Source organism: Bombus vancouverensis, chromosome 9 (assembly GCF_051014615.1).
Source record: "Bombus vancouverensis nearcticus chromosome 9, iyBomVanc1_principal, whole genome shotgun sequence".
In the NCBI taxonomy this organism is placed as follows: Eukaryota; Metazoa; Arthropoda; class Insecta; order Hymenoptera; family Apidae; genus Bombus; species Bombus vancouverensis.
The window spans coordinates 438538-464674 of NC_134919.1; the positions used below are offsets into that span (position 1 = coordinate 438538).

General features: G+C 35.0%; 1 protein-coding gene across 2 annotated transcripts in view; it reads right to left on the reverse strand.

Annotated features, from left to right (window-relative positions):
- Positions 1-1736: 1736 nt before the first annotated feature.
- The window catches only part of MICAL-like (protein), a 50414-nt gene continuing 26013 nt past the window's right edge, over positions 1737-26137 (reverse strand). Inside the window, exons 2-9 of one of the 2 annotated variants that reach the window (XM_033340178.2) lie at positions 24187-24240; positions 5308-6989; positions 4407-4632; positions 3966-4271; positions 3308-3443; positions 2470-2707; positions 2269-2381; positions 1737-2186 (exon numbers count right to left, since the gene is read on the reverse strand). In XM_033340178.2, coding sequence (XP_033196069.1) covers positions 1999-2186; positions 2269-2381; positions 2470-2707; positions 3308-3443; positions 3966-4271; positions 4407-4632; positions 5308-6968 — 2868 coding nt within the window. In that variant the 5' untranslated portion in view covers positions 6969-6989; positions 24187-24240 and the 3' untranslated portion in view covers positions 1737-1998. The remainder of the gene's footprint in view (positions 2187-2268; positions 2382-2469; positions 2708-3307; positions 3444-3965; positions 4272-4406; positions 4633-5307; positions 6990-24186; positions 24241-26137) is intronic. The other variant, XM_033340174.2, reaches the window with a different exon arrangement.

The following is a 26137-nucleotide window of genomic DNA, read 5'->3' on the forward strand; positions in this document are numbered from 1 at the left end:
TATCTACTTTTTCTAGTTTCATGTATACATATATACAATCCCTAATTTTATAGGTTCTTGCACATGCTAATTTTACTTAAACTCAGCACTTGGCCGTATGGTGCAGCACCTGTACTATGAAAGAACTAGAACCACGGACGTGAGCATTTCCTCATTTTCTCTCTGATAGAATATAGATCGATCTTGATTATGGGTATATCGATCATTGATTTAATTATTATTCCTATCATTCCTTCGTAAGTAGCGCTGGTATCTTATTCTATACTGAACCGATAATGTCGTATGTGATACTAAAATAGTATGGGGGGGGGCCATGTAGCCCCAGGTCTGCGAAGGAATTGAAAATTCTAGCATTTCTTGCTTTTAAAAATGTATTTGTGGATGATGTAAGATATTTTGATCAATTTTACAATTTAAAGGTATTTTTAGAAAAAGAGCTTAATATAGGAAGCTTTACAATTTTTATTTCCTCTCTCAAATAGGTAGAATATTTTAAATCAAATAATCTTGAATTTCATACAGAAGTGTTAAAAGTTTGTGAACTTTTTTTTTATACCTTGCCAAGATGCTATCAAAATAAACGTATGAAAGATCAAGACAAGGTAAATATTGCACAAGAATACCGCCTCGCGTCCTCCCTTATCTTTCATATACTAATTCTGAGAAATTAAAGTTAAAATATCTGCTAAATTCTGCCAAACTATAAAATGGTTTTTTCTGGTATAAATAGCTTAATATCTTTTTTTAGAGAATATCCAACTGGATCGATTAATGTTGTAAAAAATATGCGGTACCATTAAAAAAGCTCAAGGTCACTTTAATACTTTAGAAAATATAGTTATAAAAACAAAATATATTCGTTTGACCAGACCCCTTAAATACAATAATCTATTTCACTTCAAACAGTTTTTGATAAAGTGATAAAGTAAACCCTGATGATAGTTTCTACTGACTCACCATGTATTTCTATTGACAAGGAAATAGCGAAGTCATAAATTACAGTATCATAGACGGTATTGATTGATCCTACCTACAGCAGTAACTTTTAACGCCCTTCTATTATTTCACCCAAAATTTTTGAAGTCGTCGAACGGTCAAAATATATGACATTTACTGCTTCACTAATTTTATGACATCGCTATATTTCCAACAGTGGCTATACATAGAACGAGAATTTCTTTCTATTTTAAAGAATCGTTTCAGGTTTTAACGAACAAACTTCGAAAAGTATATCAATTTCTTATCCCTTCATTTTCAAAATATTATATAGTGACGTGAAATCATTTATGACTATCAAAACGCATCGCTTGAATGCTAAAACGAAAGATTAAGTGCCCGAGAGAAGACAAGTGTTTTTATATAACCTCTGCTTAATTCTAAACAATCGATTCAACGTTTTCAAAATGGCATGCATAATCCATAATATCTCTTGATCGCGCGCATACGAGTTGATACACATTTCTAATTTTTGTTGTAATAAAACGTTTGGAAATAAAGTTTTTCATTAATACAATTACTAAAACCTAAATGTCTAACGTTACATAATACTCATAATATAAACGACATAATATTCTTTCGTCTACAACAGTAAACGTAATATTACATTTTTTCGAACCTAACGCACAATAAATGTACGTAAACGTTTATGCGAAGAATCCTTCGTTATTGTAGCTGTATCCAAACGATGCCAAAGTCGAGTCGTTTAATAATAACAGCTGCTGCTTCATTCGATCATGTTTTCATTTTTCAGACTGTTTGATAATTTTATTTAGATTGATAATTTTATACAAACAGTATACATAATGATATACATAAAGAATATACAATCTTATCTAAATAAAAAGTTGTTAGATCAAAATTTCATTTGGAACGTTATTTTAAAGAACCTTTGAATCAGAAATTCGAGGTAGCATTTTCCAGCGAGTTACACACAGTAACGTTTACTTAAAGTATTCGATTGGAATATTAAAGTAATTAAAAGTAAAGTATCGAAATAAATTAAAACCATTTTCGCTTAGTATGACGTTTTAGTGTCAACTCCATTTCATCTACATCCTTATCAACATCCTTCTTCAATATTCTTTTCAGTCTCTTCTCTTTTATTTTCTCCTTTAATTTGTTTTGTTTTCTTTTCTTCTTTTCGGTCGTATCCATATCATTGCACGATATATCGTTTTTATTTTTAGCTATTAAACAATGAACAACGTAATTTTCTTTATTAAGATAGATCAGTAATAGGTACTTTCATTTCATTATACTTGTACTTGCCAGCAAATAAGTCCATGTGACGATGTATACTCCGATCTTCTTCTATTTCTCTGCGACGATCCATTTCCAAGCAGTCGACAATTTCATTTCGTCTTTCAACAATTTCTATTAATCTGTCGATAAAAATATTAAGCTTTCATTGCACCTTTTTTATCATTTACGAATAGCTGTTAAAAAAAAGAAAGAAGGCTGAACTTATACCTTTGTATCAACGCTTCTTCTCTTTGTTTATCAAAATCCGTTTTAGTTGATTCATTTTGTGCCATTAAGCATCGAATTTGGTATTCCACTTCGGCATGTTCTTCTTCTAATCTCTGCTGTCTTCGGAGTAACATTAATTCGGCTTGTCGTCTAAATAACTCATTCTTTTCATTTACTAAAGTAAATAACTCTAAGACTAATTCTTCTACGTCTGTTCCAAGGGAAATATCTGTAGTGTCTACAATATTATGTATGTATTATTGTAGAAGAGAATTGTAAATATATAAAATGTTATATTTTATACAAAGTATAATCGTCCATATTTAGGAGGGTGCCCCCAATCTAAATGTCAAAACTACAGGATACCATGCAGGGGACCGACAAACTAAGAAAAAACGTCCTTTAGAGATCTGCTCATTTATGCTCCATTTTGGAGAAAATTGCGAGAGTGAGAAAAGAAACAAAGAAGTTTTGCTTTTCTCACTTATTTATTTATTTATTTAGGCTTATTTGTTCTGAGAAAGCGATGTTTAGCTACGATTTAGAAATGTCAATGTTAGATGTACCATTTTGAACAATATCTTCATTAAATGGACGATAGCACGAATAAATAAGTATAAATAAGTATAAATAAGTGAAGAAGCGAAGACTTATTTGTTTCTTTCTTCGCGATTTCCTCCAAAATAGAGCATATGCGTGTAAATCTCTAAAGCACATTTTTTCTTCATTTACCGGATTCTTATACGCTTCCGAAATGTTGACATTCAAATTGGATTATTCATCGGAATTATTTTTCCTTTCCTTAATAGGGAGATTTCGGCACAACAAATATATTTACCGCTAATCTGTGGTCCAGATTCACATTTACTTCTTATCAATTGTTCCAATCGGACACCTTGCTTTTCTAAGCCTTGTTGTTGCAATTCTATTTCATCTAACTCCAACTTAACATCCTTAAGAGACATTACTTTTATCTAAAATGGCCAAAAAGCTTATTTTTATTTATGTTTTCAATTATGTTGATGTTGTTTCAAACGATGAGAAAAGAAATGTTGGCAGGACTGGCGTGGGTTCAGCTAACAAGGTTCTTTATGATACGATGGGCACAATGCGCGACATGCGACACGAAGATTTATAAGTATCAACTATACTACTGTTATACAACTATATATAATATGCACTTCTTGGTTGTTTGAAGTGTGTTGAAGCGTGTGTGAGAACGATGTTCGGTGTACAGAACGGTCGAGACGCGGAACGGCGCGATCGGTTCTAAGGAAAACAAAGTGGCCTCGAATATATGTACAATTGCATACATTGCGCCAGGACGTAAATGGATCTTAATCTCTCTAAATGGAATTGTCGCAAGAGTTAGGCGAACTTTGGTATTTTCAAATTCGTGGAATTACGGAATTACGTGACTCGCGCTTAGACTTACGGCTACGACGCAATTCACAGTTACAATTTACAGTAAAATAAATGAATAAGTTTCCACTTACCTTTCTTCTATGTGGTATTGGGCAAGGTGGAGCAGGTCCTTTCTTCCTTTTCCATTTTCCTTCCATACTTTTGTCTAAATATGATCTACAATGAAAAGTTTCCTCGCATGTTATGTGTGGAAAACTCTGTCTGTTTCTATTTGTTTCATCTTTATTAGTCTTTTCATCTTCCCATATGTTATATTCTACACTGGCATCGTGTGATTTATTCATAGGACACTCTTTAAAACCACTTGACACTGGAATTGGTGGTGGTGGAGCTGGTCTTGGCTTACGTGTTTTAAATGTTTTATGCGAAGGTGAATCCTAATAACAAAAAATTTGATATTTTTAGCTATCGTTCGTTGTACTTTTCACATGGAACGTAACAGTCTGTATAAACGATGGAATAAATTTTTACGCGAGTATTGTAAATTGTAAAAGATCGTGGTCATAGATTACGAGATATTCGGCAGAACTGCATTGTAGTTTAGACATTGAAGATGTGCGCTGATCGGAAACACATTCTTTCTTATTTGGTGGTAACGGTGCTGGTTTCTTTTTCCTATAAGCTCCTCCTGTACGTATCCCTGATTCTGGGCTTCTCAAGTAATTACTTGATATGGATAAATAATCACGAGTGTCGCTCGATTTTCGTCCATTTTTACTTGGGCTTTGCTCGTTGTGCCTACAACAAAACAAAATATATATCGTCTATATAAATTACCTTTTGAGACAAAACAAAGTTTAAAAAACATCAACATCTTGAAGTGTTTCGGTTTTGTAGAAATTTGTATAACGCGCCAATGACTATCGCGCGAGTTTCAATTAAATCAGAAAAGATTTTTTGCCAAAAAAATATTACCCACTTCGAAATGCGTTAAAAACTATGAAATAATTTCTATTTTATTTATTCTTTATTTAGACATATATGAATTGTATTTCGGGGACTTGGTAATATTTTTTGGGGCAAAAACGAGTAGGATTGACTTGAGTACGAAATTGTGTTCGGTGTTACGAAGTTTCGCGACTAGAAATAAATATTATCTAATATATGCTATAACAATGATAAAAGTGAAAGGAAACATATGGCTTCTCATACGTTATACTTGATATACGGTATTGCGATATAATTTCATGATTCATTGTAAAAATATAGATTTGTATTAGGAGGAAGCACGTTTCTGTCTTGCTATGATTACAAAATGATTAACGCGTAATGTATCTGTCTAGGTACTTACCTACATCGAATTTCTGCTGGATAAACTAATGAAATTTGTCTATTATTTTTACAATTCAACATTGTTAGCACGCTGCAACAATGAAAAGTATAGTTTAACAAATTTTTAATTTTTATACGTACTTAATTGTGCGTGGTTTAGGAGTAGGCATAATCTCAGATGTTCTCTCCTTGAACTCCAAATCGCTATCGTGATCTTCTTCGTCGCTCCAAAAGGGATTTAGATTAATCTGTGGTGCGGCTAAACGTCGTTTTGTTGATCCTTCTACGAAATGTTGGTTAGCTTTACCACTTTTAAAATTACTTCTCGTAGCTGGTATTGGTAGAATAACTTCCTTCTTGTCTGTTTCTTCAACATTTTCAAAAGGATTTGTTAGATCTCTGGTAGGTTCTAAACTGTTCATAGTTGTCACGGATTTATCGGTAATTCCTTCTTCGTCTTCTTCGTCTTCTTCCTCTTCTTCTTCTTCCTCTTTTTCTTTTTCTTCTTCCATCTCCGCCGCCTCCTCCGCCTCCTCCAGCTCCTCCTGTTCTTCGTCACTTTTAAAGGGGTTTAAATCTTCGGGATAATCTTCACTAAAATTAGAGCATATTACGTTTGTTGCATTAATATCGTTCGCAACCGTAGATGTATGATGTTCAATACTTTCTGTATCCAAAGGAATCGATAAAGTTTTATTAACTTTCGATACACGCGATGATGATAACTCGAAAGGAGCAATCTGTGTCGAACTGTCTTTATCGAAGCTTTCTGCATTATATTTTCGAGAGTTATTTTGACCGATGTCTGTTTCCTGCATTGTCGTATCTGGATTTATTATCGGACTTTCACTGTTCCCTATACTTTTAGTCCTATGCCTTTTAGTTTGTATCTTGAATTTTAATGCTTCGGTATCATGAGTTTTAAGCTTATTCCTTTCGATATCATCTTTTTTCTTTTCAAACATTCTACATCTTTTTTCAACTATAGAATAATTGCTCTCAGAACTAGTCTCATCCGATAATTCTTTGTCGTTGCTATGAGATGCTCTTGTTTCCTTAATTACATTATGAAGCGAAGCAACAGAAGTTATTGTTATTTGATCCTGTTCGTGTTTATCAATGTTTAATCGTTCATGGACGTAATCATGGACGTTTGTGTTTAACAGCCCGTCGTTATCAGGTTCTAGTTTTAAACAAGCAATACAACTGAGTTTATTCTCTTCTTCGAGTTTACTTTGTTTTTCGTACTCAGTATTAAATGGGTGTACTAAATTCCTGCTTTCTGTCTTTAAATTTGTATCATCTCCCTCGATGCTACTTCGATTTTCACTTATACGCATATTATCATCTCTGTTCATCATCTGTTCATCATTTTCCGAAAATAGTTGATTCGATATGAAATTGAGCCGCAATCGAGAAGTTTGCGCTATTAAATCAGGAATAACAACGCGATCCATCGATTCGTGATCCATCCGCTCGATAGAATTACGACTAAACGGTTTTTTATTTACGTTTTCGTCATTGCTAAAAAATTGCTGACAACTGGAATCAATGTCGCTCTTTTCAATTTCGCTAAATGTAGGATAGTCGTAACTTTGTGTTATTTGTACTGCAATATCTTCATCCGGACAGGTTTCACAGCAATATTGCCCTTCTTCGGTTTCATAATAATTACCAATAGTTAACTGATTATTACATCGAGCGCAGCGAAAGCAAGTACGGTGATAAGCAACATGGGCGAGGACCAGTTTTTCCGCTAGGAAAATTGGAAATCCACACACAACGCAGACATCCTTTCGCATACTACCCAGACACGTTGCTTCCTGCAGAATTTTAAACAAATATTTTAGTTTCTTCCTTTATATAGCGTATTTGTTTGTTATTGCAATTACCGTTGTACAACGGATTAAAATATTATAGAATAATTAGTATGAAAATTTAATATAACGATATCGTTATATAACAAGCTCCATACATTCAAAACACGACTATACTTGATCTTTCATAACTTATATCCTATTTTCTATATTTCGCAGCTTCAGCGGAAAAGTTTCAACTCGCTCTAAAGTTAATACAAGTCATTGTATGAAAATCGATTAACGAATATATATCATTGAAGCTTATTGTTACGGTTGAGCTTCCCCTATCCGAACTAATAGGGAGACAGAACTGTTCGGATAATGGAATTTCGAATGATAGAACAATTAATTTTCTAATATGAAATTTCTCATTTATTCAAATACAGATTAAGATTACTTGGTAGTTTCTTTAAATACTTATGTGTCCCATATCGTTTTTGCTGTTGAGTCACATAATTTTTTCAACATAAGTAACTGCATAGGGTTACATTTTTTTTGCATATATTTTTGCTATTTCTATTCCACTTACACCACTTTCGAATTTTTCGATCGAAATTCAAGCGCCATACCGATTCAATTCAAGTTTCATACCAAACTCTTATAATCAGAATTCACTCAATCGAATAAAGGAAAGAATACATTACATGTCACTGCTAATAAAAAATGGACACATTTAAAACAGAAAAGGGCATCCGAAACAAGGTAACCTGAAATATTATGTTCGGATAAATACATTGTAGGTATTGTGGGTACAGGTACGTATTGTAGAACGTTCAGATATTAGACTATTCGGATAATGGTTGTCCGGATAAGAGGGGCTCTAGTGTACTCTCGATTTCCCCTACCATTTCGTCAATACTTTTTGCGTCGAATTGTAATGTAATAATGCAAATAATGCAAATAATGTGAAATATTACTCGATAGTTAAATTGTAAAATAATATTTTGTATTACCCCGTTTTAATCATATTTGTGCAGTCTGCAAAATTACATAAATTATCAGTTAAATATAATAGGACATTCTATACTACTCGATTTTAATTAAAACAAAAAATCGTATTATGAATATGTGATTAGATAACTTGTTAGTACAATTACGAATATTGATTATCGAATCTACGGATATACATATATACGTATATACGTAGTAGTAATTATTCTACATTATGTATTTTCTATTTTGTTTAATAGTTTATATCGTATACTTTTTTCGTTATTAAAAATGTCGTTCTTTAATTATCAACATCGCTGGTCACTATTTTATTTGTCGTTCTAATATGTCCTGTTTAAATACATGTGGTGTGTCAGCAGTATCGTCGATTAATAATTAATTTATTTAATTTCATACAGTGAAAGATGACGCAATTTATGCGTCCAAAAGTAATGCATATTTGTTTCACAAATGAGGCTATTATTTTGTTGTAATAAAAAATATATAAAAGAAATGAAGTTCTACAAAATATTAAGGCGAATAAAATTAATTATTAATTATTTTTTATTATTTAACTTAATTAATTATTAAATATTAGACATGTAAATTTTTAAATCATCGCATATCGTAATGAAGTTTTTTCAAACAATTTCCAAGACAATATCCAGCCTGAGAATTCTTACAAGCGTATGATGTCTTTTTGTCTACCATGTAATTAACAATATTTACACCGTTTTCGTTTGAACACCTACTTAATTTCGTTATCAACCATTATGTGGGCAAACCAGTAGACAAAAATTAATTAGACGATTATCAATCAGATAAGATGAAAAGATAATTTTCGAAATTCATTTTTTGTTTTGTTCTTTTGTGAAAATATGACTAAGAAATGTGACACATGTCACTTACATGGCGCCAATATACGTATATATAACTTAAGATTTCCTTTCCAAATAAAAGTAACCTAAGTAATCGTAAATAAAAGTAATCATAGGATTACTTTACATCTACTAGTAATTCAATGCAGCGGATACTAACACTAATATAATTATTTTTTAACTATTCCAAGAAAAGCACTATTATCCTAACTGTAAGTATCAGGTGTTCAAAATTTAATTTGATTAATTAAGAGATACTTAGAATGAATTGGCAGACTGTACCAAAGGCTGTAAATCGTAGTACCAATGGAATCTGGAGGTGGTTTTATCGCTCAAAATAAAATAAAAATTAACTAAAGCTTTCCTTTCTTATCCGATCACCCATTCTAATGCTTCATTATCCGAACTCTCTCTTATTTGAGTGTGGTATCCGAGAGCCGGATACGTATACGCCACTGCTTATAATTATTATCCAAACAACAGAGGTTTCGTAATGTCATCTTATTAAAAGTAAGTTAATGCTTCGTGATATCGTAAGTAAGAGTACAGTTAACATGTGATAAACGTGAATAACAAGTGACTGAGGATCGAATGAAAGAGATGAGATACCTAAGGCCAAAGTAAAAAGAACAGCGATTCCGAGGATATAGATATGTACGACAGAATAAAGATAGAATAAAGATAGAATAAAGGGAATACTCTGGCCAATCTGAGATGCTCAAGACGTTATTGGTATTTAAATAAAATACTTATTCTTACATACTTTGAAGTTCAATTAGTGCAAAAATTGAAGCAATTAAGTTATTAGCTATGTCTGCAATTTTTAATTTGAAATTAAGAAATAACAAATAGGAAGAAAATAATTTTACTTACATTCGTTCATTATGAACGATGAACCTTGTTTCCACTTTGCGCTAACAAAACTGTAAAATTCTCGACCAATATCAACTACGTCCCTCAAATACACACTTTCGTACATTCATAATTTTACATTACAGAGAATCTTGCTTAATAATATAGGTGTCAATACAGCAACGGAATCTGAAGAGCAATAATAGTGAACACTGGACGACACTTCAAGTTAAAGCTTGTGAAGCAACGATAACTATTCTGTAATGTACAATATACCTGTATAATATTTCACAGAACTCCAACTGGGGTGCGGGGGAGGGGTCATTACCTCCGCGTAGTATTTTTTTAATTTAGAAAATATATACAATTGTTGTTTCGTAAACATCATTTTTAACATAGTAAATTCATACATGTTAAACATCGTGTAACATAATATTAGTAGCACGTATTAGACTTTTTGTAATATGATACTAATGTAACTTTATCGTGCTTACTAGTAAATGAGAAATATTTGCAATATTTCGTCGCATCGCGTTTTTGAAATGGTCGACAGCTGCTTAAAACCACAGAAATACTTTTAACACTAGGCTTACGGGCGTTTCGTATATACCTATCTCTACGAGCACCCGTCAAATTGACGGGTAAACGAAAATACACATTTTTCTTTAAAAAATCAACTTATTCAAATTAAGTCTAAAAGGAACAATATTAGGCTTCGCGTTTGAATAAGTTATTAATAAATGAAAAATCTTTTTTTTAAATTATCACTAAAAAAATTACAATAACATTAATACTAGGTTTGCGGGACTCGCCAATTTGACGGATTTCGAAGTTCGAAATGAAATATCTCAAGAACCATAGCATTAATTTCAACCATTTTGCATTTTCCGAAATATGGAACAGGTTTATAAGTAATAGCCAGACTTGTTATAAGCCATATGAAAATATTTCGATAGATGAGCAATTATTTCCAACGAAAGCCCAGTGCAGATTTACACGATATATGCCGAATAAGCCCCATAAATTTGGCATTAAATTTTGGTTAGCAGTTGACGTCCAAACAAAGTATATTTTGAATGGTTTCCTTTATATGGGGAAAGATGAAACTCGATGCTCAATACCGTTGAGCGAGTTTGTAACACTAAAATTAGTCGAACCATATTTACAACGAGACAGAAATATAACGACAGACAATTTCTTTACGAGCATCCTGCTAGCTAAAAAATTGCTAGCACAAAAAACAACTTTGGTTGGGACCATCCGGTCGAATAAAAGTGAACTGGCAAAACCAGCGAAGGAAAAAAAGGACAAGATGACTTTGTTTTCCTCAGATTTATATAAATCAGAAAATTGCACACTTACTGTGTATAAAAGTAAACCTAAAGTAAAAGTCCTCCTTCTAAGCACCAAACATACAGGTGTACAAATAGAAGATAATTATAAACGTGCTCCAGAAACCATTGCTTTTTACAATAAAACAAAGTTTGGTGTGGACGTCGTTGACCAAATGTGAATGTGAAATAGTGTGAAAGTCGGGAGTTTCCGATGGCCCCTTCAAGTCTTTTTCAATATTTTGGATTTGGCAGCGATAAACGGGTGGATATTATATAAAGAGTGCACCAGATCGAAATTATTCAGAAAGGAATTCATATTTTGTTTAGCCGAGGAATTAGCTGGAGAAAACAAGAGGAACATTTGCCAAAGATCAGGCGCTTCATTTCTGTCACCTTCAAAGTCAGAAGTGCGAAAAAGTTGCCAAGTGGGTTATTGCAAAAAAATAGAAGTAATAATTATTGTATATATTGCAAAAAGATCGTATGCGGAAAATGCACAAACAACATTCAGTATATTTGCAAAAAATGTGCTCAATAGATATGGTTACCCTGTACCGTTAATGTTATTGTTATTTTTTTAGTGATAATTTAAAAAAAGACTTTATCTATTAATAATTTATTTAAATATTGTTCCTTTTAGACTTAATTTGAATAAATCGATTTTTTAGAGAAAAATGCGTATTTTCCGTCAATTCGACGGGTTCCGTAGAGATAGGTATATTACATACAGATTTAAAAAATTAGAAAGCCTAGGAAAAAATAATTTTGTGTATAAATTCTTTAGATGAAATGATTAATTTACGATGCAAAATGGTTAAAATTGGTGCTATGGTTTTTGAGATATTTCATTTCGAAGTTCGAAATCCGTCAAATTGACGGGTCCCGTAAACCTAGTGTTAATATAGGGTAAATTATTTAAATAATTGAATACAAAATGTTGTTAATACGTTCACTGCGGTGCGGGACATATAGACCCCGTAACGAACCTACCTCCTGGGCGGCTTTTTTTTCAGCGGACTTCCCTTATTTGCGAAGTTAATATTTCAGTCATTTTTCTACACTTCGCAACGATATAAATACTAATAAATAATAATTGAACCTTTGTATAGTAAAGTAACATAATATAGTGAAAAATTCTACGGAACTTAGTTGTACTATAATGCAAAAGACGTACCGGGCTGTTGTACAGGGATTATTTATCCCGTATCGCTAAGAATGGAACAATGCTTCTCGTTATCAACAGATACTACTATACAAATTTTTTAAATACAAAAGTGCAATACTAAGTATATGTTGAAATGCGAATGGGGTTACAATAGTCTCGTACCGCTTAATAGGAAAATTCTTGAAAAAGTCACCGCAGTAAACGTTTTAATAACATCGAGCTGCTCTTTCTTTTTGGCAAATGCAATCTTATCGTAACGACGTGATTTGAATTCGATTAAGCGTTAATAACGATCGATTAAACATTTCGTTTTTCCTCAATAACGGTGTGAACTGTATTTAAATCTTTTATTTCTTTTATCTTTGATATGTTCATTTACATCAATTTGTAATATTTCGATTGGACTAAGATCTGGAAACTGACGAAGAGAGAATGCCATGGTGAAGCTAATTGCATAGAACAACGGTTCGTTCGCTTATATGCTTTTGAAATGTTTAACATTTCAGTGTTTGCAAATGGTAAGAAAACTTGATTTAATATATTTATGTACTAGCCGTCCGGTCGCCACTTTACCTGCACAGTATTTAGTTTTATGACAATTTATGTTTATTATCCTCTGTTTCAACACTATTTAGAATTTGAGTTTCCAAAAACGCTTAAATACGTGTTTGTTTATTTTTGATAAGGAGTATGTTTGCCAAATCCCAAATCTCCAGCTTTTGGATATACAGATACGGTTATTATATACGGTATATATATACAGCTTACCCCTTTTTCACCTCAGTAAGGATTGAATTTCGAAAAACGCTCAAACACGTGTTTATTTATTTTTAATGAGAAGTTTTTATGCCGAATTTCAAGTCCCCGACGTTAGCAATTTGTGGAATATGGGTATCCTTGAAAAATGAATTTACCTCCTTTCTACTCCTTTAGGGTCCATATTTCCAAAATTCCTTTCTTATCCCATGCCTAATCATAAAAGAAGTATGCCATTCAAATTTCACACTTCTAGGTACAGCGGTTTGTGCTGGACGTTGATAAACGTATCAGTGACTTGTGCATTATATGCATATATCAGCGACTTGTGCATTATATATATATATATATATATATATATATATATATATATATATACATATATATACATATATATATATATACGTTTTAATACATACATATATATATATATATATATGATATGTCGGAGATGAAAGGAAAGCCGAAGCCTTTCCTTGGAAATTTTGGGAACATCCTCTAGTACTCTAGCCTAGATTTTATCATAGCTGTAATTGTTCAAGATTTGTGATAGCGAGATTGGGTTCGAGGTGACAATTGGTCGCCGAACGTAGCCACGGTCACGGGATGGACGTTTTGCCTAACGGAGGTCTGCAGTGGTTGTAAGGGTTTTCCGAGAAATGTGGTTGTGGCGGCATGCGTCCTCAGGAGCGGGCCTAGCCACGTGTGATGTTGCCTCGGAGGTGCCGATACAATGGGACATACATTGTATTAATAATCAAACTCCAGGCAGAAACTGCCTAGCAAAGGCGTTTGGAACTTTCTCGATGCTTCCAACGAGTGTGTATCAGACTTCAGGGAGGCTGCCTAGCAACGGGCGTTTGAAACCTTCTCGATGCTTCCAAACGAGTATAGAAAACAAAATGCAATCGTACAGCGAGAAAAATCTCCACGAGTCTGGCATTCGTGTGAATGCCTTGGAGAGTGACACATCGAGCATTGTCAACAATCGCATTTTGCGCCTAAGATTAGTTTACGCTTGGTAAAGAGTTATCCCGTTGACCGTGGATTCGTTTGAACCCAAAAACATTGTTAATAGTGTTCATTAAACGTATTATTCGTAAATCACATTATTCATTAAACTTACTATTCGTTAAACTTATTATTCATTAGACTTATTATTTATTAAACTTAATTGTTCGTACAATTTATTATTCACTAACTTCATTGTTCATCAAACTTATTATTCATTAGACTTATTATTTGTTAAGCTTTGTGATAGTCTTGTATATACGTGTAAATATAATCTCGGCTTTGTGAAACGATGGCTAATCCACACGAAGAGTTGTTACGCGCCCAAAATTCCAATTTTAACCCGACATATATATAGTATCGTGGAAAAAAGGCGTGTGGTGGCACTCGATAGCAAATACCACCACTCGACACTAACTAGTGTCGGACGATGGCAGCGCAGTGGTTAGCGCCTTAGGTTGCGAACATTTCGGAACCCGGGTTCGAATTCCGGCGACCGGAGTCCGATTTTTCTTCCACGATACAAAAAATGAAAAGAAAAGCGGCCGTACCCAGCAGCGACATCTACACCCAAAGCGCAGCTTACGATGAAAGGACATCGGAGCCTTCCCTTTTGGAACTTCGGAAAAATCCCTTAACATCGTAATCTAGATTCTATCATAGGCGTAATTAAACAATTGCCGTCCTTCGATCCGATTGTATTTGTTCGAGATTTGTGATAATGAGCTTGGGCTCGAGGCGACAACCAGTCGCCGAACGTAGCCGCGGTCACGGGATGAACGTTTTTGCCTAACAAAGGTATGAAGTAATTGTATAGCTCTTCTTAAAAAAAAAATAGTTGTAGCGGCACTCGACAATAAACATTCCAACGGTTTCTGTCCCGTGGCTCACCACACGCAGACCCTATTCTTCGGGTAAGATGATTATCAGGTGTCGACGCATCTCCACAGTACACGTTCAGCTAGCCTGAGGACCGTTACAAATCTCAAGATTTAGTTAACTAAAGTCCTTCAGACAAACAGTCTTTGTCCCAACTACGGGAAGATAGGGGAAATCTATTTTTTTCACGAACGACGCTTCCCACTAGCAACCTTCCCTCAAGGGCGGCTAACATCCTTTTCTAACCACCAACATGGAAATTGACCAATTTATATTTACTGGTTTATATTACAATTTATATTTATTAGAGATTATATTTACTAGTATAAATATTGATTTTTACAAAGTTTGACAAATAACCGTGATGATTAGTGATAACTCGAGATGTTAGTGACAATGTTCTTAGGTTCAATAACGAATCCACGGTCAACGGGGTAACTGTTTGTTAAACGTAGAATATATTTTGAAGCACAAAGTAACGTTTGCTGTGACGCTCGGTATAATAATGCACGTAAAGACGATGTGCAAACTCTCCAAGGTGATCGCAAGAATAAAAGACTGATGGAAATTTTCCTCTCCTTACGATCGCGTTTGTTCGTTGCATATTGGCCGGGGATACCAACAAAATTCCAGCCGCAGTTTCTAGGCAGACCCGCGTAGAGCTGACATTGCTCCTGCCTGGAGTTTGATTGTTAATACAACGTGTGTCCCACAATATTGGCACTTCTCTGTTAGGTAAAAACGTTCATCCCGTGACCGTGGCTACGTTCGGCGACCAGTTGTGTCACTTCGAGCCCAAGCCCACCGTCACAAATCTCGGGCAAACATAATAGGATTGAATTATAACAAGTATTTCTAAGTTTTATCATTTAAGTACAGCTATAATAAATAGTCTAGACTACAGTATTAGGGATCTTCCCAAAAATTCCAAAAGAAAGGTCCCGATGCCCCTCATCTCCGACATATATATATATATTATTGTATACACACATTTGTATTGTCATACGAAAAAGGTCTATAAATGCTTCATTAAAAAGTTGTAACAAAATTTGAATTGAGACAAACACGTATATACGCCAATATTCTTTTTCTTAAAATTAGTTTAATATGGGATAAGATATTGTACATAATGTTCATGGTATGTGTTGACTTAGTATCATAGGCATTTTGTAATCAATATTTCATAATATCTTTGTTTGAATCTTTCTAAGAACGAATGAAACGTGCTACTTTTCACAACACACGTTGATATATTTACTGCTTTCGTGCATGATTCTACTATACTGATTCACTATTTCTTTTCAGATTCAAAAGTGAGACAAAATTGTTACAGGAATCGGTCTATACATATATGTGCAATAAATTGAATAGCACATCGATATCAAGTCTCCATTGATAAAGGCGGACGAGACTTCGAAATGCACATAAGTTCTTGCCTGATCAGGAAGGCTCCCGCCTAGACCAAGTACTCTGTATCATTGTTATCAACCACCTACCTGATCTAATTTATGAGGCTAAACCTCTGCCATTTGCGGACAATTGTTCATGAGGATAGGTAATTACCTATCACTCCGACTCACTTGAATTACTAGACGGCCTTGATAAGCTTTCTAATTGGTCCACTTGCAACAAACTGTATTTACATATACCAAACTGCCACGCGATGAAAAAGTCGCGTAATAAGAATAAAATTCTGTATCCATACGTACTTAATGATTCTCAGCTATCTACGATAAATTGTGTGAGAGATCTGAGCGTCGTCTATGATGAGCGATTATCCTACACCAAGCATACCACTAATATCAACAGGGCAAACAGGTCCCTTGGATTTATCTTTCGATTCTGTAAGGATTTCCGAAACGCTTTTACACTGAATACTCTCTATAATTCATTATTTATACCTCACTTGGAATATGCTTATATCATATGATCTCTTTATCAGTTCAAATATATTCAACTTATCGAAAGAAGGAAACATAATTTCCTGTCATTTGTATTACGTGCATTTAGTTGTTGAATCCAGAGTCGAAACTACGACTATGACTCTGCACTCCGCACATTGAATATGCTAACACTGTAGAACCGGAAAAAAGTTGCTGATATTCTTTTTTTGGCTGAACTTTGCTTTAGGAGACCAAAAATTATTAACTTTTTATGCGCAATCCTATAATTTTCGGTGCGTAAAATCCGAAAATGCAGGTTTGGAGTTGCGGAGACTAGTGGTTAAAAAATTATGAATATGTAAAAGTGAGCATTTTTAGGGTATTTTATTTTATATAGAGTATTGGCAGAATCCAAATGGCCATTCCAAGAAGCCAAATCCATGCTTCCTCCAGTGAGTCGAGTTGGTGGAGTTACTGGCTGCACATGGGTGGCGGTTGAGTCAGATGTATTTTACATGTGTTCGCAATTTCGCTCTGACATCATTCAAGGTCTACAGGTAATAGCTTTTCCAATGTTTTTTTTTATTCTTTACATTCACAATTTGTCCAGTTTGGACATTAGGTAGAATTTTCTAGCTGTTTGATTATCATGTGGATGAGACCCCCAGCGGGATACCATCTTCGTATTTGTTAGGTCGTGTCCTTTGTGAGGTCTGCTGGGTGTTTCCTTTTCAGTCTTCTATCCATGTTTGAGGTGTTGATCGTTTCCACAGCTAGCCGGTTTGGATGTGTTCCTATTCTTTCTTTGTATTTTCCTGTGTATCTGTTAATTTCCTCTTTGACCGTTGGTATTCCCAGGTCCTTCCGTATGTCCTCGTTTCTAACGTACCATGGGGCGTTTACTATTGTTCTAAGAATTTTAGCTTGTATTGTCTCTATTTTGTTTATATGGCTCATTGCTGCTGTCCCCCACAGTGGTATTCCGTACGTCCAGATTGGTTTTATGATCGTTTTGTATATTTTTAATTTATTTTCTATGCTTAATTTGGATTTTCGATTTGTTAGCCAATGCATTTGTCTCCTTGTTGTCTGTATTTTGTCTATTATTGATTTAGTATGCTGTTTCCATGTGAGTTGTGTTTCCAGATGGAGTCCTAGGTATTTGACTTGCTTGTTTGCGGTATGTGCGTGCCGTTCAGTAGGATGTTTGGTGGTGTCTGTTTTCGTAGTGTGAATGTAATGTGGTTGCATTTATCGGGGTTTGCTTTTATTTCTTTATCTTGCAGCCACATATTTTTTTCTATTTTTGTGATATGTTCTTGTAGTAATTTGACTGCTGTTTCTGGGTTAGTGTGCCTGACTAGTACAGCTGTGTCGTCCGCGAATGTCAGTATTTTGCTATTGGTAGTTGTTGGTATGTTGGCTGTGTATAGTGTGTACAGTATTGGTCCTAAGACGCTTCCTTGCGAAACCCCTACCTTGATGTCTTTGACTTCGGAGTATGTGTCCTTGATTTTTATTACGAAGGTTCTGCTGCTTAAGTAAGATTTTAGCAATTGGTATATTTGCTCCGGGAATTGTTTCCTGATTGTTTGTAGTAGGCTTTCGTGGTTTATTTTGTCAAATGCTTTCTCTATGTCCATAAATGAGCCTGTGCATTTGCTTTATAGTGGAGTGTCTGCTTCTGAATCCAAATTGGTAGTCTGGTATTAATTTTTCCTTCTCTATTATTGGTTTTATGCTGTTGTATATTATTTTCTCCAGTATTTTAGAAAACACAGGAAGTAGTGATATTGGTCTGTAAGATGTAGTTTGGTATGGGTCTTTGCCTGACCTAAACCACCTAAATAACATTACCTAATTAACATGTTACCTAAATAACATTATGATCTGTGCCAGTTTCCATAGTTTAGGAAAGTATTGAATTCTTAGTATTGCATTGAATATTATTGTAGTTAGTCTTATCGCCTTTGGCGGAAGGTTTTTTAAGATTTTACCATTAATTAGGTCGATTCCTGGTATTTTATTATTTTTTGTTTTCTCGATTATGTTTCTAATTTCTTGTGCTGTTGTTTTAGGTGTGGTGTAGTGTTTGTCAGTCGAGGTTCTAGTGGTTTGCGCATCCTCGTCCGTATGGCATTTGGGGTTGCTGTTGTTGATATTATGTGGTATAAATGTGTTGTACAGGTGCTTGGAAAATTCTTCAGCTTGCTCTTCGTTGCTTCTTGCCCATGTGTTGTCTGCTTTTCTGATTGCTGGGTCTAGTTTTATTGGCTTCTTTATTCTCTTCATGGCTTTCCATAGGGAGTAGTCCTAGGAGAATTTTGTGAATTCGTTATTGTTGCGCTCTTTTATTTTGTTTTTTTATTTCCTTTGCAAGTTTGTTTAGGTGTTTTTTGTTTTCTCGTGTTCTATGTTTTTGCCATTTTGCTTTCGCTTTTCTTTTTTCTCTAATTTTTTCAAGTATGTCTGGTGAAATTATTTTTGTTTGTCTGTTGGTTGATTCAGGTATAGTGGTTGCCCATGCTGCTTCTTGGATAGTTTCTGTCAGTGCTGTTACTGCCTGTTCGATGTGTTCGGGTGTTTTCAATGGGATGTTGCAGTTGGTTTTGCTCTCGATTATTTCTTTAAAAGTTTGCCATTTATTGGTTTTGTTGCATAGTATCTCTGGATTGCTATAAAATATTGGTTTGCTTCTGTATGTAGTTATTATGGGCGTATGATCGGGGCTAAGCTCGAGGCTGTGTGCTATATTTAGTTTATTTGCGTTTAGTCCCTTTGTAACTACAAAGTCGAGTAGGTCAGGAATTTTGCTCAGGTCTGTCGGCCAGTATGTCGGTCTTCCTGTGGATAATATATTGAGGTTGTTGTTTCTAATGTATTTTTCCAGGGTTCTACCTCGAGGTGTGGTAATTCTTGATCCCCACAGCGTGTGCTTTGCATTATAGTCTCCCGCTGCGATATACTTGTCACCTAAGTGTTGAAAGTACTCTTCCCACATTTGTGTTGTCATTTTGTGTCGCGGTGGTACATATACTGCTGACAACTGAAAGTGGTTGCTGCTAGTTTGTACTGTAATGGTTGTTACTTGGGTATATTTCTTTCTTACTTGGCTGTGTAAGTGATGTTTGATATCGTTTCTTATTATCATTTTCATGTAGCTTGTTGGAGTGAAGTGTGTTTCTGAAACAAGTAATATGTCGATATTGTTGTTATACAGGAATGTTTTAGTTTCTAGGACCCGTTGTTGTAGGCCGTTTGAGTTCCAGGCTGCTATTTTCAGCGTGTCCGTTTTTATTTTTTGCTTAGCATGTTTGTAAGAAGTTGTAACATGACTGTGATTTGTTGCGTTTGCTGTCTAAGAACTGCGTTTTGTTCACTTATCATTTTTGTTAGCATTTCGGTGTTTTTGATGGATTGTTTAAGCAGTTCCTTCCTTTCTGTAGTGTCGTAGCTGTTATTGTTCTGATTTTGGTTGTCTAAGGGCGGCGATTGGTTGACTACTTGCGCGTAGCTTCGACTACCAACGGTGTTGGTGTTACTGTGGTTATTGTTCATTACGTGCTGTAGATTTGGTGTTGCCTCAGTTTCTGTGCTATTCTGTTGCGCGTGAAAGTTATTGTGTACCCCGTTTCGAAGCGGCGGAAACAGTTTACGTTGCAGTTGTTTTCTGACTACACAGCCTTTCTAGCTAGCTGGGTGGTTTCCATTGCAGTTGTAGCATTTTACTTCATTTATTTTTCCTATATATGGACAGTTTATTGTTAGGTGCCTTTCTGCGCATTTGACACACGCCGGGTTTCTGTTGCAGTAATTTTTTGTGTGTCCATATTGCTGACACCGTATGCATTGCGGTATGTCTTTTTTATGTCTACGTGGCTCCACTGTTACTCTTTTGTTTAGAACCTTTTTAATTTCAAAAATTTCTTTGTTATTATTTTTAGGTTCGAGTTCTATTAGGAATAGCGGTAATGGTTGTTTAGTATCGTGCCTGGTTATGTTGTTTATTGCTCTTACCTGATGCCCAATTTTAGCTAGTTCCTCGCATATGTTATTTGTATTTGTTTTTGGGGTTTTATCTGCTTTGTAACTTTTATCAGTTTTGAGCTGTGTGATACCCGGTGTTTTCTTTTTTTTAGTGCTTTTGTCACTTTTGTGAAAGTTTCTGGGGTGTTCGTTTGTACTTTTACCTGGTTTTGTTTTAATTGTTTTATACTGTAATTTTCTTTTCCTGCCGTCTTGTTCAGTAGTTTACTGAGGGGGTCTATTATTTGGGCTCCAATGTAAATTTGTAGTGGTTTGGCGATGTGGGTGATTGGTTTTCCTGCTGGGTCTGTTTCTTTCTCTTCTGAGTTGCGCTGAAGGAGTTTTGGAGTGTAATTTCTTGTAGCCATTGTTGCTTTTCTGCTTCTATAGCTTTCCTAACGTTTATGTTTGGTGTTATTTTGCGTTTTTTATTGTAACTTGCCACCTTCCAGCTTTCATCCTGGTGGGTTAGTTCGTTATTGGTTTTATTCTCGTCATTGTTTTGTACTGGTTCTATTTCAATTTCGTTTGTAGCTGAGCACTCCTGTTCTTCGTTTAGTGATTGGCTTGGTTTTGATATGTTTGTAACTTTGTTTATGTAGTATGTTTCATCTTTACTTATTATTTTTATCGGTGGGATGTGTTGTTGCATTTTACATTTAATAATAATCTTCTTAGTAGAGGACACGGATTTCCACCATTTGACTATGGGCGTTGTCGTTCGTAACTTTCTTTTCCCCACTTGCCGCACTTTCTCCGAGGCACTGTTTTACACGTCCGTTTAGCTTGGCTGCTCGGGCAGAACTGACGTTTCCAATGTGGCCGGAGTATTCTCACTTATACTTTCTTCATTGCTATACTGGCTGCAGAGGGATACCAACGTAAAACAATCAATCATATCGTGTAATTTGTAGGTTAACGAAATTGGTTTTAATTTAGGCTAGTAGGCTGTAATATTACTACAAATTGTTACGTTAGTACAAACTAGTTTTTGGCGAGTTTAATCGCAGCTCCTGATGATACGCATACATAGAAAATAGAATCCAATTGACGGCCAGCTAAAGATTGGATGAGGGCGACAGAATTCTTCCAAGACGATGAATTTACTGATCCCCTGTGGATTCTCACAGCGATTCCCACACTATGGTGGCGTTTTTTCCGTTATAACGATATCGATTTAATGGCATCGTTAATGAAAAAATCCGAAGACAGTACATTTTTGAATAAAGTAAGCGGAAGTTATGTGATTGCCCATCTATGCAGACTAATCAGATGTTATCTGTGCGGTGTCATTGGACGAAGCATGGGACTCTTCAACTCAGAATTAGACTTTCAGATTTTACGCATCGAAAATTACAAAATTGAACATTGAAAAGTCAATAAGTTTTGCTTCCCTAAAATGAGATCCAATCCTTTTTTCATTTATTATCTTTAATAATCACATTGACAGTCCTTTGTTAGTTCAACTTATTAATTTCAATACTTGCCCAATTTCTTTACTCTTAACAATTGCTCTTGTAATATTCTAGCTTTGCGAGTTGACTTTTTCTCGCGTGATCTCAGATTTTGTGACCTCGTCACCACAATATGCAACTATGCAAATAGTATCTCCGAACGAGTTGATCTCTTCTCTGGCTCTTGGTATAAGTTAAGGCGATCAGTTACAATTATTTAATTCTTAACGTGTTATTATAGTTTAATTCTCTTCGTCTGTATTTTTCTTATTTATATTTTTTATTTTCGTTTTTTTTCTTTGTTGTACATCCGTTATTCATTATCGTAACTTCCTTTCTTCTTTGTACCATAGAAGTTGTGCCCATAAATATACAATAAGTATATAATAATAATTAAATAAATAAATAAGTACTTGTATGTATATATTTAGCTTTACGTTTTGTATTTTCTTTATAGGTTTTTAAGGAAGCATTTTTGGACTTTTTACTGCGTAACGTTTTATTCTTACTTTCACCTATAGAACACACTCGTAAAATTTGTACGCTAAATTCCTGTATAATTCTATTTTACTGTCTTATCGAGTTTTTCGAACCTCTTATAATTGGCTTTTGTTGTATAGATTTTGTAGAAAACTCCATCGTTAGACCATTGTCGGACACTGAATTTCGTTTCACGTGGGGAAACGACTATCGATCAATTTTCCAAAATCCAATATTCCAGTAAATTTCAGATATGGTTTCTTTTGTTGTGGTTTGAAAAATGTAGTTAAATTAAATTTATAATGTAGTAAGTCGAATAAATTTAATATAGTCCGTAATGTTTATACAGCTCAACTTCAATACTACTAATTTGTTCAAGAATTTCGTGACGATCAGCTTTCAAAATATGGTACAGAATTCGATCTTCGCGAGTTATTGCTTTGCGTGACCTCTTACTTCCTTTGTACATTATTAGTCGTGCCAATATTAGTATATATTTGGAATAAATTAGATAGTGAATATCCCTCAATTGTCAATATTTTTATTTGTATCTTTTGCTTATAAATGATATCTCATCCGTCACACATCGTTTCTGAAGCGACATGCATTTAATACGACACATTGTTATTAAGTGAAAGACACTCGTTGTATTTCGTAGAGCAATTTTATTTAGCAAATTTGGAATAGAGTAATTAGAATAGTAAGGCTACATATATACATTGACTCGATTGTCACAAATTGAGTTTCATTTTGAAGTTCCTTGGAAGTATATATACTGCTATTGTTTGCCAAAATTGATGGGAACCAACCGTTGGGAAACAATAAGCCGACACAAAGTCGGTGTAGAAAGTCTAATGCCGAATGCCGAATGCCGAATGCCGAATGCTTTAGGTCGGTTATCATAGCTGCATTCCTAGATGGGACGACGCCAATCATCTCTTATTTGAAGTGGCGTCATCTACGCAGGAAGAAAGTTTGGGGTTCGTAGGCAGCTGCTTAAATGTCATGCGTGAATAAGAATACAAAGCGTATGAGACGACGATCGACGTAACCTCGATAAAAAGGATGGCTTCTAGTCTCTAACAGTGAAGAGAGGACCGAGACTGTTCCAATGTCAGCGCAAATCTCAAAATTTAAACAAAATGAAGTGGTAGCGGACATCCGTTATAAGATGCAATTATTTATATTCCGTCAGCCGCTCGAATGAGAAATAAATGGATATTTAGTTACAATAAAAAGAGCCCATCTTTGCAAGACAGAAAATGAAGGACGTTGAGGTGATATTATTTTCTAGAATCGAAGTATCTATTATCGTTTTATAAATCTTAATTAAAAAGATAGCAGGTGAGTAAGAATGTCATTACAATTACAAATCCTCCAAGAACTTTAGTTTCAAATATAGAAATTGTATGATATAAATCGTTTTCATGCAAAGAAATGTAAGGATTTGAAAATATCTATCTAGAGAAGAAAATAAACACATGCATAACGATAAACGACGAAACAAAATTACCTTCTAGCAGAATATTTCAGGTTTATATTGTCCCATTAAGTCCAAGCTTTCCTCCTGGAGAATAAAAATATATAGTAAGGCAAGTAAAAACGTATTCATGGCATAATAAAAAATTTCATCTGTAAACTCAAACTTGATGAATGTATTCACGTTACTAATCTTTACTTTTGACTTTTCGACCCATATTTATTCGAACTTTTTTACATCATTTGGCAAGTACTATCTACCCTGGAAGTTGTGAATCCTCTTTTAGTCCTATTCTGTATGTATAGTTGGGTTATATAGGGTTACCTCTAAATCATCGGCAATAATTTCATCGATACCATTTCACCTACATCAAGTTCACCGATACTCCGACGACTCAAAGTCACCGACGATCGTTCCATCGACTATCATTTCGCCGACACGGTCTTTTGTCGAAAATTATTACCTTTGCCTTTTAAGCACGAAAATGAATACGTAGATAAAGATGTAGTATATGATCATCTTGAAATGTCGAACGTTGTTTCTCGAAATAATTGTCATTAAAAAGTCATCTTTATTTTATATTATTTATTTAGTTACGGGAACCTAGAGTTCCAGAGCCCTGTATTACAAAGCATATAAAGAAGGGCAGAAAACTAATGTAAGAATATATAGATATGTCGGGTTTACATTAGAATTAGGGTTAGGGACGTGAAACGAATCTTCGTTTGGATTACACGTTGTCGTTATGCAATAGAGAAGACATTGACTAGTGCAAATACGATTATCATAGAACCGGACAAGTAATCGTGGTAGTTAGATACTCGAGAAACTAGTGACAATGATCCTAGGTTCAATAACGAATCCGCGGTCGACGGGATGCCACAGAGGAAAACTATATGGGGTGTGTCTAAGGACACGAGATCATCGGATTCGTCGAGGATAGCCTTCGTTCAGAAAGTAAGGGAAATTGGTGTTGCTGCTAATCGGTTAATCTCCATATCGGTGGTTAGAAAAAGATGCTAGCTGCCCTCGAGGGAAAGTTGCTAGTGGGAGACGCCGCTCGTTGAAAAATAGGTCTCCCCTATCTTCCCGTAGTTGGGACAAAGACCGTTTGTCTGTTTGAAGGACTTTAGTTGACTAAATCTTAAGATTTATAACGGGCCCTTGGGCTAGCTGAACATGTACTGCGGAGACGCATCGACATCTGGCAATCATCTTACTCGAAGAATAGGGTCTGCGTGTGGCGAGCCACGGGACAGAAACCGTTGGAATGTTTACTGTCGCGTGTCGCCACGAATATTTCTTTTAAGGAGAGCTATAGAATTACTCCATACCTTTGTTAGACAAAGCGTTCATCCCGTGACCGCGGCTACGTTCGGCGACTGACTGTCGCCTCGAGCCCAAGCTCATTATCACAACTCTCGAACAATTACAATCGGATTGAATAACTACAATTGTTTAATTACAGCTATAGTAGACTCTAGATTACAATGTTTCGGGATTGTCCAAAATTCCAAAGGCTCCGGTGTTCTCTCATCTCCGACAGATATAAAAGTACAGGTTGAAGAGTGTGCACAGTAATGTTTAACCCTTTGCCTTACGATTTAAGTTCCAATAACACGTGCCATAAACAGCAACGAGGTCAGTCATACGTCGAGCCATTTCACTGTTTGGCTGAGCCTTTGAAGTTGTGCAAATTGCACATGTCTTTTGATATGTAAATGTATGTAAGGTACAACTAATTTTATTTTGCAAGATGGTTAATAAATATTTAGTACCAATTAATCATTGAACAAGAAAGATTTATTATCTTGAAGTAAATAATGAATCAATAATATTGACGTACCACGTCCCTCACACGTGTTGTTTATGTTTGGCCCGATCGACGTACCACGTCTCTCACACGATATAGTAGGCTAAGGAATTAAGGGTAGATCAATTTCATAATCGCTCATTTACGTTTATTGATTGATCCAGAAATGAG